At 48.3% G+C, this 13,401-nt stretch overlaps 1 protein-coding gene across 1 annotated transcript; it reads left to right on the plus strand.

The window, feature by feature from the left end:
* Positions 1–35: 35 nt before the first annotated feature.
* EIF3F (eukaryotic translation initiation factor 3 subunit F) lies at positions 36–10,647 on the plus strand. Its single transcript, XM_025212513.1, has 7 exons — positions 36–143; positions 1,425–1,504; positions 5,386–5,523; positions 6,237–6,328; positions 8,736–8,872; positions 8,973–9,086; positions 10,124–10,647. The coding sequence occupies exons 1-7, from the start codon at positions 75–77 to the stop codon at positions 10,199–10,201; spliced, it is 708 nt and encodes a 235-aa protein (XP_025068298.1). The 5' UTR covers positions 36–74; the 3' UTR covers positions 10,202–10,647.
* Positions 10,648–13,401: the final 2,754 nt, after the last annotated feature.

The following is a 13,401-nucleotide window of genomic DNA, read 5'->3' on the forward strand; positions in this document are numbered from 1 at the left end:
CGGCCCCGCGTCCTCGCCCCCGCCGGGGGCCTGCCCCGCCCCGCCCCCCTCACCCCGCTCTCTGCCTTGCAGGCATGGTGGACAAGCACTCCGTGGAGGTCACCAACTGCTTCTCCGTCCCCCACAACGAGTCCGAGGATGAGGTAGGTCTGGGTCCAGGACTCCAGCTTCCGGCTCCCTGGTCCAGCTCAGCTGCGTGAGCCCCCAGCCCTGCCGCAGGGCTGTGGTGGGAGCAGAGGTGCCCCAGGACCCCCCCGGAGAGCTCTGGGGAAGGTGCTAGTTACCCCTGGTGCAAAGTACTTGGTTGCCGTGGCTGGGAGTAGGGGAAGGCAGCTGGCACCTAGGGGCTTTATGGGCTAATACGGATGGCTGTATCGCTGCTACCGGTCCAGTTGCTGGTATGCTGTCTGGTAGCCTGGAGAGCAGTGTCTGGCTGGTAAGTCTGTTGGGGGGAAGGGGCATGGGGGGGTGCAGATCAAGGCTTCCCACGGTAAGGGAGGGAGTGGTGCTGAGGCTGGGGCAGGCACTGCCCAGCCGAGGTGGAGTGCAGGACAGAGCCAGGGGGTGTGAGGTGAGTGCAGGCTGGGGCCAGGGGCAGTGCTGGGCTCTTCCCAACAGGGAGTTGGGCTGGGGCTGCTCTTGGGGCAGGCAGGGGTGGGGTGGGTGACGACAGCACTGGGAGAGGGGGTTTGGGGTGGGTTGTGACCGCGGTGGAATTCGCTGTAGCTACCCCATAACTCCCCAATCCCCACCGGGAAGAGCCCAGCACCACCCCTGGGTCTAGCCTGCAGCAGCAGCCCACTCACCCTGTGCACAAATAAGGGGGGCTCATGTCCCCATGTCTCCCCCCAGGGGTGCGCACTGTGATGAGCCGCTCCCCACCTTCTTTGGAAGAGCCGTTTGCAACTCTGTCCCGCACCCTGCCTGTGCTGGGTAGTGCCTGCCCCAGCCCCACTCCCCACCTCACCGCAGGGGCCTGGATCTGCGCGTGCACCCACCTCCTCCCCACAACAGACTTACCAGCCAAACTACAATATGGACCAATGTACTGGTGTATCTCTACTGGCAGTACTACTTTGGAACATGCTGTTCTCTTTGTTGTGGAGGTCCTGGCTCTGCCCTGTCCCCCATCTGTGCATGCACCTGGAGCATTTGGACTCCTGAGCAGGCTGGGGAGTGCCCAGTGGTGATGTAGAGTTGCATTAACAGGCCCTGGTGGCAAGTCTGTCCCTTAGTTTGATCACTGCACCACAGTATTTGCTCTACTAGGTCTGGTCTGGTAAAAACCAAGAGATGGGACTCTTCTGTGAGGTGTGGCTGTTATCGTCATTCCCTCCACCTCCATTAAGCTGCCTTTGTTGCTCTTTGCTCAAATGGAAGTGCTCCTGCAGCTGGCAGCTTCATGCTTTTTGCTCTTTTTTTAGGTTGCAGTTGATATGGAGTTTGCCAAGAATATGTACGAGCTGCACAAGAAGGTTTCTCCCAGTGAAATCATCTTGGGGTGGTAAGTGGTCATCCTGTACTCTCTTGCTTGTGTGTCTGGTATCTGGGGTTCCAAAGTGGTCACCCATCCCAATACTAGTCAAGTTCAGGACTCCTTCAGACAAAAATCTGCATTCAGTGTAGCATAGCTGCTGCACAAACCTATTAAACTTCTTGAAACAAAAGCCAATTTGCTGGTTAGCTGGTTGCAGAAGTGCTAGCTGTTAGCTTAAAAGCAAATATTGTTAACATGTATTAAATTTTGAGTGTGAATAACTTTTTTTCAGTTACTTTTTCAGGAGATGTAGTTGGTATAGTATTCTAATTACTATTGTAGTGTTTTGAAGAAGTTGGTTTTGTGGCTGTATATGAATGGTAATAAAACTTTCCTTTCCCCATGGTGGAAAGTTCTTAGACCTCTTGCCTAAGCCTGCTGAAGGGAGAGAATGAAGTACATCTTTGACATTGTTGTCTGTGTTTAGGATAGGGGTGGGCGAAGTACGGCCCGTGAGCTGGATGCGGCCTGTGAGGCCATTCTATTCGGCCCGTGGGGCCCCTAAAAAATTCAGAAAATTAATATTTATCTGCCCTTGGTTCCCGTCAAAAATGACAGGAACCAAGTGCAGTAGGACCCAGGGGAAGCCTGGTGGGCTCTCACAACAACAGGGTCAGCTCAGCCCCACCCCCTGAGCTGGAAGCACCAGTTGGGGCTTCTGGCCTGGGACCACATGGCTGCCCCCGTGGTGCTGGAATCTCAGGTAAGTGGGGGGGGAAGGGCAGGCAAGGAGCCTGGGGAAAAGCTGGGGGGAGGGGAGGAAGCTGCCCCTTGCCCTGCGCTGCAGCCGCTCACAGCCCACGTGGGGCTGCCTGTGCCTGCGCCGGATAGCCCTGCGGCTGTCCAAAGCAGCATGGGCTGCGAGCGCCAGCTACAGGGCGGGTGAGGGGCCACTTCCCTTCATGCTCAGCACCTCCTTGTAACCCAGCCCCACTGCCAGCCTGGGTCCCACACCGGCTCTGGGCTCACCCATCGGGGCTACGTGTGGCGACGTCGGCTGTGGCCCCCCCCGCTTGCCACGCCGGCCAGTGTTTGCCACCGCCCCCTGTGGGCTGCTCAGTGTGTGCCCAGGCGGGCAGTAGCAGCCAAAACTGCCTGGCGTGGCCAGTGGGGAGGCTGCAGCTGTCAACAGGCAAGCCCAGAGCCGGCGCGGAGCCCAGGCTGGCAGCGGGGCTGGGTTACAAGCTGGTGCTGAGTGCAGGGGAAAAGCAGCCCCTCACTTGCCCCATGGCCAGCGCTCCACGCTGTAACTGCTTGCAGCCCATGTGGGGCTGCCTGTGTCTGCTCCAGACAGCCCCACGTGGGCTGGGAGTGTCAGCCATGGGGCGGGCGAGGGGCTGCTTTTTCCCTGCGCTCAGCACCAGCTTCTTCCCTGCCAGCAAGCAGGGGGTTGGAGCTTTGTGCTGCCCCCCACCTGTGTTGAGGGGCACTGAGAGTGAGCGGGTGTGGGAGCCAGCAGGAACACAGGGCCCAGAGCAGGGTGTCAGGAGCGTGGGGCCCCAGCCAGCAGGGGCTCTATGGAGCCGGGCCAGTTTTCCCTTCTCCCTGCTGGTGCAGCCCAGTTTGGCTCCACAGACCCCTGCCAGCCTGTGCCCTGCTTTGGGCCCCACTGCTGCTGGCCCTGGGACATTGTTCCCAAGACATAGGGGCATTGGTCCCAAGATGGTGACCAGGGGCTGGGGCACCTGTCAAGGGGCGGGGCTACCTATGCAGCCCTCAACAGCCTGCCAAAACTGGGTAAGTGGCCCTCCGCCCAAAATAATTGCCTGCCCCTGGTTTAGGACATGGTGCTAGTGATTTTAAACCATTGCGTCAGTAGATAAGTGGCAAGATATACGTATAGTATCTGGGCAGGTTTGCCAGAGGAATGACATGGACATCTGTAATAGTCTGGCTTAAACAAAGAGATTTAAGATGAGATTGTCGTGTTGAAGTTTGGAAGAGTTCAAGGTGTAGCTTTTTAAAATGGCCAATACCTATTCTGGCAAAAATATGCATTGGAATAAGTTTCAACCACCACCAGAAGGTGGGAAAAATAAAACAAGTCTAAATCAGGTGGGTCAAAATTGTTTGGTCCCTTGGGCCAGATCCAGACCCACCTCCAGCAGCGCTGTGAGCCATGTCCAGGAGCCATGGAAGTTAACTCAGGCGTTACTCAGCCTGTTGAACTGCATCCCCAGTGGAGCTCTGTACTGCTGAATTTGACTGTGGGCTCCAGGAGCCCTGCAAACCAGGTGACATGGCTCCATGGGCCATAAGTTTGACACCCTTGTTTAAATGCTATGGTGACTCCAAAATGAAAGATTTGAAAGCAATTTTACTAATTCCTGACATTCTTTATTGTTCTTTGTGATGCTGCTGCTTGGTTATGTATTGCTGTTCCTCCTTTTTGATCAAACGTCTTTGGATCATTGCACAAGTTTTGGAGTCACAGCAGTGGTGCTACTTGACAAGGTAGTCCATTTCTTGTTCCTGGCAAGGTTTGCTGCTTGCTTGCATCACTTTTTTTTACCCTTAAATTGCCAGAATTGTGAAGTTGTGCATAGAATAATTACACCTGTTTTTAGAACAGTTGCCTGCCTTTTTTGCTTGGGTTGGGATGGGTAGTGTAGTTCCTTTAGATGTAAGAGAGAATAGCAGACTCCTAAGGAAACTTTTTCTCAATTTTTTTTGGCTGTTTTTTTTTTTTTCAGTGGCATAAGATTAATTATTTTCTTGTTGGTGGCTAGTGTCACTACTGCATACTAGAAACTGAGTAAAATGAATTTATAAGGAGCGATCCGAGGTTTTGCTGCATAGGTTAGCTACTTGATGACCATTTGGTACACTGGTGTGTCGAGCATAACACTTTGAGAACTGGAGTGCATTATCTACGGTGATTATGGAGGAGGGGCGTTGCTAGATGGCATGGGAAGGAATAATGTAGCCCCAGCGTGTCAAATTCACCCTGTGTCTTGGGTTGGATCCAGACTATGTGGCTCCCTGCCAGTCAGATCTGTGGGGCAAGCTACCCCATGCTGTGACAGAGGCATGTGCCAGCCTTTGCTTGTGCTGAGGGCCATGTTCACCAGGGCCCAGTGGCCTTGGATTCATGCCCCCAAATTCTCTGCCCCCCTTAATAGCCTGGCAGGCTGGATCTGGCTTGTAGTCCCTAGGTTTGACATCCCTATATATAGCAGATATTTCCTGATGCTGTGAGGCCTTCGCCCAGGAGATCAGAAGCTATGTTATTGGGATACCGCATAAGAACAGGCAAAGTATTGCAGAAAACTGCACAACCCTCTGGGAGGGTGGAATTAACTCCGCTAGGTTTCCTGCCTGTAACTTCTGTAAATCAGGCTTGCTTTGTTCCTGAGAACTGGAATGCAAACCCAGACTTCCTTTCTCCTCAGGATGCTGTTGTGGAAGCTACTGTGTTATACACCACATTGAGGTGCAAATTGTAATAAAACATTTTATATGCTTGAGAGGGTAATTACAGAGCAGTTAAAGAAGCTGGATTAATACAGTGTCATCGCTTCGACACTGAGGTGTTGAACGAAAATTTGTCAGTACCTCATACAAGGAAATTGTGTTCATTTGATGTTTTGAACGACTTACCTGGATGGCCTGTCAAAGTCTGCTGCTGGTAAGTGCATCTAAATCTTGAGCGTCTGACAGGAAACTGTAGTGACACCAGGGAGATGTACTAAAGCTTTGTATCTTTGTAGGCTTCAGGCAGTCTTAGTTCTATCTTCAAAGCAGATCACTGTTTTAGGACCCATGTCCCAGTAACCTCTGCAGTGGGAAGTGTTTGGTGCATCAGTCAGTGTCTGATTACTCAAAGTTCTTCTGTTATGTCTTCTAAGGTATGCCACAGGCCATGACATTACGGAACATTCTGTCCTGATCCATGAGTACTACAGTCGGGAGGCACACAGTCCAATCCACCTAACTGTGGACACCAGTCTCCAGAATGGACGTATGAGCATTAAAGCCTATGTCAGGTATTCTGGGGTGAAGAGTCATGCTCTAGGAGGGAGGATTCCTAATGGAATTACCCAGAGGGGACAGATTGGGAAAAGGAGGGATATGGTGCATTGGTTATCCCAGTTAAGGTGGTGTTATTGTCTAATGACTAAAGCAGAGACTGAGCCATGTCTCCTGGGTCTTTTCAAAGATTTAACCTCCACAAGAGTGCGTCTATACTGCTTCTGCTTGCACTACCAATCAGCAAATCAAACCTACCTGCTCCCATTCTACACATGACAAACCGAGAAATGAGGTGGTAATGCTGCCCTACGGGATGGAAATGGCAGAGGCACAGAAGTATTACCTATGCTTTGTGCTTGGATCTATGCAGCTGCTTTCTTCCACTCCATACCTCACTCATGTTTTCGCGCGCTCGGCACATTTCCTCCCATTTTGTAATACTCCATGCTCTTCATGAGAAATTATTTTCACTGCTGATTGTATATTCTTAGGCTGATATTCTTGGGTAGAATTTCTCATGGGCCATCAGTGGTGTGGTCCAGTAGGTAATACTGTTTCCCTGTCCTGTTTTTCCCCTCTCCCCTTCACCTGTTATAATGATGATGCTCCTAATGGAAATAAGTAACTTGCTTGGTCTCTTTTTCTGAGGGAGACCAATCAGACAGCCTTCTTTGGACAGGCTTGTTAGGAGGTGCTATGGTATGTAAGCTTTATTTTTTTTTTCTAGTGCTCCAATGGGGGTCCCTGGTAAAACCATGGGAGTGATGTTTACACCTCTGACAGTGAAATACATTTACTATGACACGGAACGGATAGGAGGTAAGCAAGCCTTCTATTCTTGCTATCCTTCTAACTGGATTTTTTTGGGGCGCTTGACTTATTTGTATTTGGGCTCTTGGTGACCCTAGCTTGCTTGCCTTGGTATTGTGCACAAAAAATGTATCTTGGTATCCCTGCTTTATAAAATAGCAGAGGACTTGTTGCAACACTTTGCAGTTCCTGCTGCTTATGAGATGGTGCTGTTGAGTAAAGTAGCGGCAGGTGGATGGTTAACGGGGGAGGGCGGCACTGATAGAGGGGATATGAGAGATGCATAAAATGAGCTATGGTGGGAAACTGAAGGATAGTAAGGGAAGATGGGAGTTTTAAAAAATTGAAAAAATAATCAAAAAGAAATAAAGTAACATAGGAACGGTGCAAATAGAAAAAGAAGGATCCTATAAATAGAACTGGGAAGACAAGCAGCAATCAAAAGCTTTCACTGGAGGGATAGTAGGTGCATTTTGTTTTGGAATGTCCTCAAATTTTATAATTTTCCCAGACCTTTTCTTTCCATTACTGTCACAATTGGTTTTTTTTGTGGCTGGGTTATCTGCATCAGGGGATCACAAGGAACTACTACCCTAGTTTGCATCAGAGTTGATATAGCAATGGCAAAATAACAGATGCATCAAATTAAGTCATGCATTTCTCTGAATGCTTTTCATCAGTATGTATTACAGATAACTCATGAGACCCCTAAAGCAGAAAAAGACTAGGGAATTATTTCTCTAGACTTGTATTTGATAACTCTGTGTAGATGTCTTTCCTGTTACGAATCAGTTCACAACATTAGGGGGGGAAATGTGCAGAATGGGAACCTGTGCTTGAAAAATTTAAATATTAAAGTCCATGGGGTGTGGCAGATGCCCCAAAAGGGAGGAAGTGTAAGTCACTGAGAAATGGCAAGAATATGTAAAGATTAGGAAAAAAGCAAAAATATGAGATACAAAGGATGATAAAGACAACACAGGAGTCTATAAATAATGGGTCTTAAAATGAAAGATGAAAGAAACCCAAGTCTGCTTTATCTATGGTGAGGATGAGCTGTATTAATGGAAGATGCAAAGGCAGAGCTGCTGACTAATTTGTCTTGGTCTTAATAAAAAACCCCTCCAAACAACTAACAAAATTCAGTATAAAAAAAAGAGATGTAGTTTGCAACTAAAGATGGTTTTGGAGAGCTTTTGACTAATTTGAATGGATTTAAGGCGGCAGGGCCTGATGAAGGTTCATCCTAGAGTGCTAGAGGAACTAGCTGAAGAAACCTGTGCAGTAACATTTGCAAAGTCATAGATGACAGGCAAGGTCCCAGAGCCCTTGAAAATGCCTAATGTGGTGACCATCTTTAAAAGGGGATAGAGGTAAAATTTGCTCCATAGAGGATGGACCACTCGGCTAGATTTCAATACCTGGGAAGCTGTTGGAGCATATTTTAAGAGTTGGTTTGAAGACATCTGGAGGAGAAAAAGATGACCACCCTTTCAGTCAACATGTTCTCCTGCCACAGACGGCTTAAATTGCAGCAAAGCAGATTTAGACTAAATCTCAGGAAACAATCATTAACTGTAAGAACAGTAGAATAGTGGGGCAAACTCTGGGAATTTGTAGTTTCCTTAAATGTTTCCTTAAATGGAGGCTGGATAGACATCAGTCTAGGATAGCTTTGGAATAGCACAACCCTGCAGAGGGACCTTCAAGGTCCCCTCCCACCTGATGATTCTGTGAGTGTAATACCTGGAACTGCTACTAGCTCTTAAGAACTGACTAGATTTCTCACAAACTAGGACGGTATGAGTCACGAGGTTTGCAAAAGTAAACTTGCAAACTTCTGATTACTGCATGCAAAAAGTGACTGGGGGTATGTTAAAGAGAGCATTAGAATGCCTTGGTGGAGAGCGAGTTTCACAGTGAAGCTGTAATTGTGGTTTAGTTTAAACTACAGACTTTTTGTGGGATAGCTACATCTGTACAAGAAGATCTGCCAAAACAGCTATGTCAACAAAAGAACAGTTTTTGCCAGCTTGGCTGCACCACTTCTCCAGATAATAGCTTCTGTTGACAAGTGCTGTGTCTACACTAGGGAGTTTTGCCAGCAAAGCTGTATTGAGAGAGACTCAGAAGTGTATGTAAGCCTTATATTCAGTGCCATGAGGACAGTAATGTCCTTGCTTGGCTTTGGAACAAGGAAGCCCAGCACAGTGGTAACAAATTATCCATTGCTGTCCCTATAGCTAATATGACCCCATTGAAATGTCAGAATGACCATGGAAATGAATGCAACACTAGGGGAGCATCAAATGGTGTATTGTTTGCAGTAGCTGATGCCATCCTAGAAATCTTTGGGAGTGGTTGTGGTTTAAGTTACCTTTGTGGAAGCCAGCTCCTCAATGTCTTGTGCTTTCAGTTGATCTCATCATGAAGACCTGTTTCAGCCCTAATAGAGTGATTGGTTTATCCAGTGACTTGCAGCAGGTGGGGTCAGCATCAGCTCGGATCCAGGATACACTGGGTATGGTGCTGCAGTATGCAGAAGATGTGCTGGTAAGGCTACCATCAGTACCTATTGGTTATGCACTTGTTATTTGCAACTGCTTGTTGAATCTTGCTGATTGTAAAATATGTCTCTTATTTTTGTGGTTAGTCTGGGAAAGTGTCTGCTGACAACACAGTTGGGCGTTTCTTAATGGATCTTATTAACCAGGTGCCTAAGATTTCACCAGAGGACTTTGAGACAATGTTGAACAGCAATATCAATGTAAGTCCTGTTACAAAATTCACCTGGTTGTTTCATAAATGCAGGAAACATTTCTTTGTATGAGGAAATTCTTGGGTCTGCAGGGACTCTGTCTTGAGTCAAGAATGACAGGAAGTATGTTTCCCTAGCCATCAGTTGGGGGTGGGGAAAAGCTCTGATCTCCTAGTGCCCCTCCTTTCTCTCCCCCAAAAGCCACATAGCAGTAGAAAACATATTAACCAAGTTTTCCATTTAATTTTAGACTTATCCCTTATAGTGCGAGGCTTGAATGTTAAGACTAAAACCATCAAGACAGTGTAATTTTGCATTTGACACCATTCTATGCCATCAGGCATCATTTTAAGGTGTGAACAAAGCTCTGCAATGTCTAGCAATCATACCAAGTGCCAGAATGGTTAACTCATTGATCCATTGTAGAACAGTGGCACAAAACCTCTGGCCCTGCCAGCTGGATGAATTGGTGCAGTATTGGAGTGGAGAGGCTTCTGCATGTGGGGTTTGTCTGTGAGCCTGATTCAATATGGAGTTGGCCTGCTGGGTTGGACCGGTGCACCCACTGCATGACCCTATGCTCCAGCCTGACCTGGCACATGAGATTGTGTTGCAGCACCCCCACCACAGGTCCAGAAATTTGGCTGTGGGAGAGCATGAATATCTGTGGCTCTGAGCAATTAACACTACTACTGTACCACTGCTTTAAAGTGGCTTTTTACATGGCTGCAGTCTTGTTTGTATTGCTTGGCTCCCAGTATGGGCGGACCTGTGATCTCTTCAGCTTGTATTGTACTACCTCAACTTAATTCCCACAGGCATAATTTTGAGGTGACTGGAATCCGCAAGCCTGCTTACCACTCTCAGTGCAGTCTTTAGGGAAGGATTTAAAGAATGGTACCAAGTAGTTACACTGCTCGTAAACTGCTTAATGACATTAAACATTCTCTTTGGTATCACCACCAATTTCTCTTTGGTATCACCACCACATGTCTACTTCATGATTGTTTTAATCAGTCTTATAACTTTTTCTTTGTCTTTCTCAGGATCTGCTGATGGTGACCTATTTGGCAAACCTCACACAGTCTCAGATTGCTCTCAATGAAAAGCTCCTGAGCTTGTAACAAACGGGCTCTCTAACCATCTCACGATTGGCTGAGAGCTGGAAGATACAGCAGAGATCTCCTGCGGTGTTTCGCTACTGAATTTATTTGGACCATAATTTAATTGCGTAAATGACTTAATTATCCATGTCCTTCCCAACTCTCCTGAAAATATGAGACTGGTTCAAATTAAAAAAAAAAAAGAAGAAAGTGGCCACATCTTAACTGAACCTATTACTTAAAGTGGAATTGGTTCCTCTGCAGTGATGTGAGCTGCTGTCACTCATTTATATAAAAACACAACTCTTTTTATTGTAAGGATGCATTGGTTCTAAATAAAAAGTCCCATTCCACTGGTAATTTTTTCTTCTTTTTCTTTGTTTTTTGTCCACAAATGCTGCTGCTTCCGAAATTTTAATGAATGTCCTTTTTTAAATAAAAAAGCTGGTCTCAGTAGAGGAATCTAAGAGCTTGAAGTGGTCCTGTGTGTTTTGTTAGGCCAGTGATATTCCACCAGTGTTGTGGAACCTTGGGATGCCTTGACATTCTTGCAAGGGTGTGACTGGGTGCCCAGCAATGTTGGCAGTATTAAGTGTGAAATCATGATTCACAAAATAAATTCAGAGATTTCAAGCAGGAATCCATAGTGTTAAAAACATTCTGACCTCTTGTGTTCTTTCCGAGTTCTTTGCAACAGAGGAGTTGCTCTGTTACAACTTTTTTTTGTAGTTAAAAATGAATGAAAACTAAGAGCTGGCATTTTCTAATAATACATCTGGTACAAGAAGGGTGAGAAGTATTGTAGTAGACCCTAAAAGGAAAGTAAGGCTGGAAGGGACCTTATGAGGTCATTTAACTAGCCCTCTGTTCAAGGCAGGATCAGCCTGACTAAGCCGTCCAGTCTGTCCAACCTACTCTTGAAAATTTCCAAGGATGAGGTTTCCACAGGTGTGTGGGGTTTTTTTTTTTGGTTTTTTTTTGGGGGGGGTTTTTTTTTTTTTTAGGTAGCTTGTTCCAATGTTTGACTATGCTTTTACTTGGAAAGTTCTTTTCCTCTTCTTAAACCTCCAACCTAAACTTCCTCTGCTACAGTTTGAGGCCAGTTTCTGGGGCTGTAGGGAACAGAACTAGAAACTCATTTCCATCCTATAATCACTAGGGCTGTGTGAAATTTTGCCAGGTGTTTTGTTCCGAAGCTGTTTTGATGTGTGTTGAGCTTGAAATGGCAAAATGGAAACAAAACAAAAGGCTTCAAAACAAAAGAAGGGCACTTGAAATGCTTTGAGTTTGAAGCCAGGTTTACTTGGCTTCAGCGCCAGTCCCAGGCAGCAACAGCAGCCTCCTGTCATGTGGTGTGCAGAGCTGGGGGCTTGCATCCCCAGGTGGAAATTGCAGGGGTCGTAGCCCCTTCTGAGGGCATGAGCCTGCCAAGTGTCAGGACTCCTCCTGGGGGTGCGGGTCCCTGGATCTGAGCCAGATGGCAGGAGGCTGAGGCTGCTGCCTGGGACGGGCAGTGGGTGCAGCCTGCACCCAGTGCCGGGGAAGACTGCTGCTGCCACCAATCATCCAGCATGCAGATCTGGAGGCTTGCACCTCCGGGAGGAGTATGGCACAGCCCCGCAGCCCTCCCTGGGGTGCAAGCTCCCAGATCTGTGCACTGCATGACAGGAGGCTGCCACTGCCAGCAAGTTTCAGGACTTTTGGTTTGATCACTTTGGCGGTGCAGTTTCCCAGAAACCTCTGCGCCTATCGACTTGACACTTGGAAGGCTGCACCCCTGTGATTTTCATCAAATCAGGCAAGAAATGACCAAGTTTTAGGCAGTTTCGCGATTCCCCATTCTAGCCTATGGGTGAAATGTCAAAACTCATCAAAACAGAGAAACCGTTTTCAACAAAATGAAACGGAACAGTGCTTCAAAATGAATGAAATGAAACTGTCCCTTCAAATGGCAAAACAGATGTCGAAACAAAATAATGGTATTTTGCACAGCCCTACTACTCACTCTTCAGGTATTTCAAGAATGTTATCAAATCCCCCTTCATCTTCTCCAGACTAAATAACCCTACTTCTTTCAGCCTTTCCCCCTAAGTGTTGCTTCACTTAAGTCATGGACTTTGCTCTCTTTCAGCTTTTCAGTTAAGCATGTACAAGTGTGTAACACCATAAGCAGTTATTTGGGGAAGGTACTTTTTCTTCAGGGCTATGATCGTTCCATCATCCTGGAGTCCTGAACATCTTGTGTTGAAAACTAGGGGTGCACCAATAGATTTTGGGGGCTGATACCAATAGCCAATATTTAAGGAGGCATATCAGCTGATTACAATCCGATACAGCTGCCATCAGCTGGTAAGTCCATTGTGGTGGAAGGAGAGGGGGGAGGGAAAGGGCATGGGGGGATAGATCAATGCCTGCTGTGGTGAGGGACGGGGCAGGAACAGGCACTGTCCAGCCGGGGCAGAGTACACGGGGTGAAGGCATGGCTTATGGGGTGGAGGCAGCTCCTGCCACTGCTTGTACCCCAGGAGGACAGGGGCAGGGGGTAGTGCATGCTCCTGGACCTGCACAGTGTGGGGCGGGTGGCAGCTATGGGGTGAAGCCGGAGTCAGCATTGCATGGCTCTTCTTGCTGGTGGCTGGGCTTGGAGCGGGCTCTGGCAGTGCTGGGAGGAGGCTGCAGCTACCCCAAATTTCACTGCAGCTCCACTCCCAGCCCCACACTGCTGCCTGGTACAGCCCTAGCTGAATGCCCCATCTCCACCCAAGCACCAGAAAAATCCAGGGTTGTGGCAGCTGGCAGCGCGGGGCTGGTAATGGAGCTGCAGCAAAATTTGGGGTGTCTGCAGCCTCCTCCCAGTGCTGCCGGAACCTGCTCCAAGCCAAGCCCCCGGCGAGAAGAGCCATGCAGCACCGGCTCTGGCTCCACCCCGCATCTGCAGCCCGTCCCATGCTGTACTGTGCAGATCTGGGGGCCATGCCCCACCCCACCACCTACAGTGCAAGGAGCAGCAGGACCTTCCCCCACATAATGAGCTACAGCTCTGTCCTGCACCCCAGCTGGACAGTGCCTGCCTCTGCCCTCTCCCTCACCCACAGGGGCATTGATTTGTCCCCTCCATGCCCCTTTCCTCTCCCGTCCCCTTCTGACTTACCAGCTGGAGGCAGCTCTCCACACTGCCAGCTCTGCTCCATGCTGTGCTGTGGCTGTACACAGCACATACA

Source organism: Alligator sinensis, unplaced genomic scaffold, assembly GCF_000455745.1.
Source record: "Alligator sinensis unplaced genomic scaffold, ASM45574v1 scaffold109_1, whole genome shotgun sequence".
NCBI classification, from domain to species: Eukaryota; Metazoa; Chordata; order Crocodylia; family Alligatoridae; genus Alligator; species Alligator sinensis.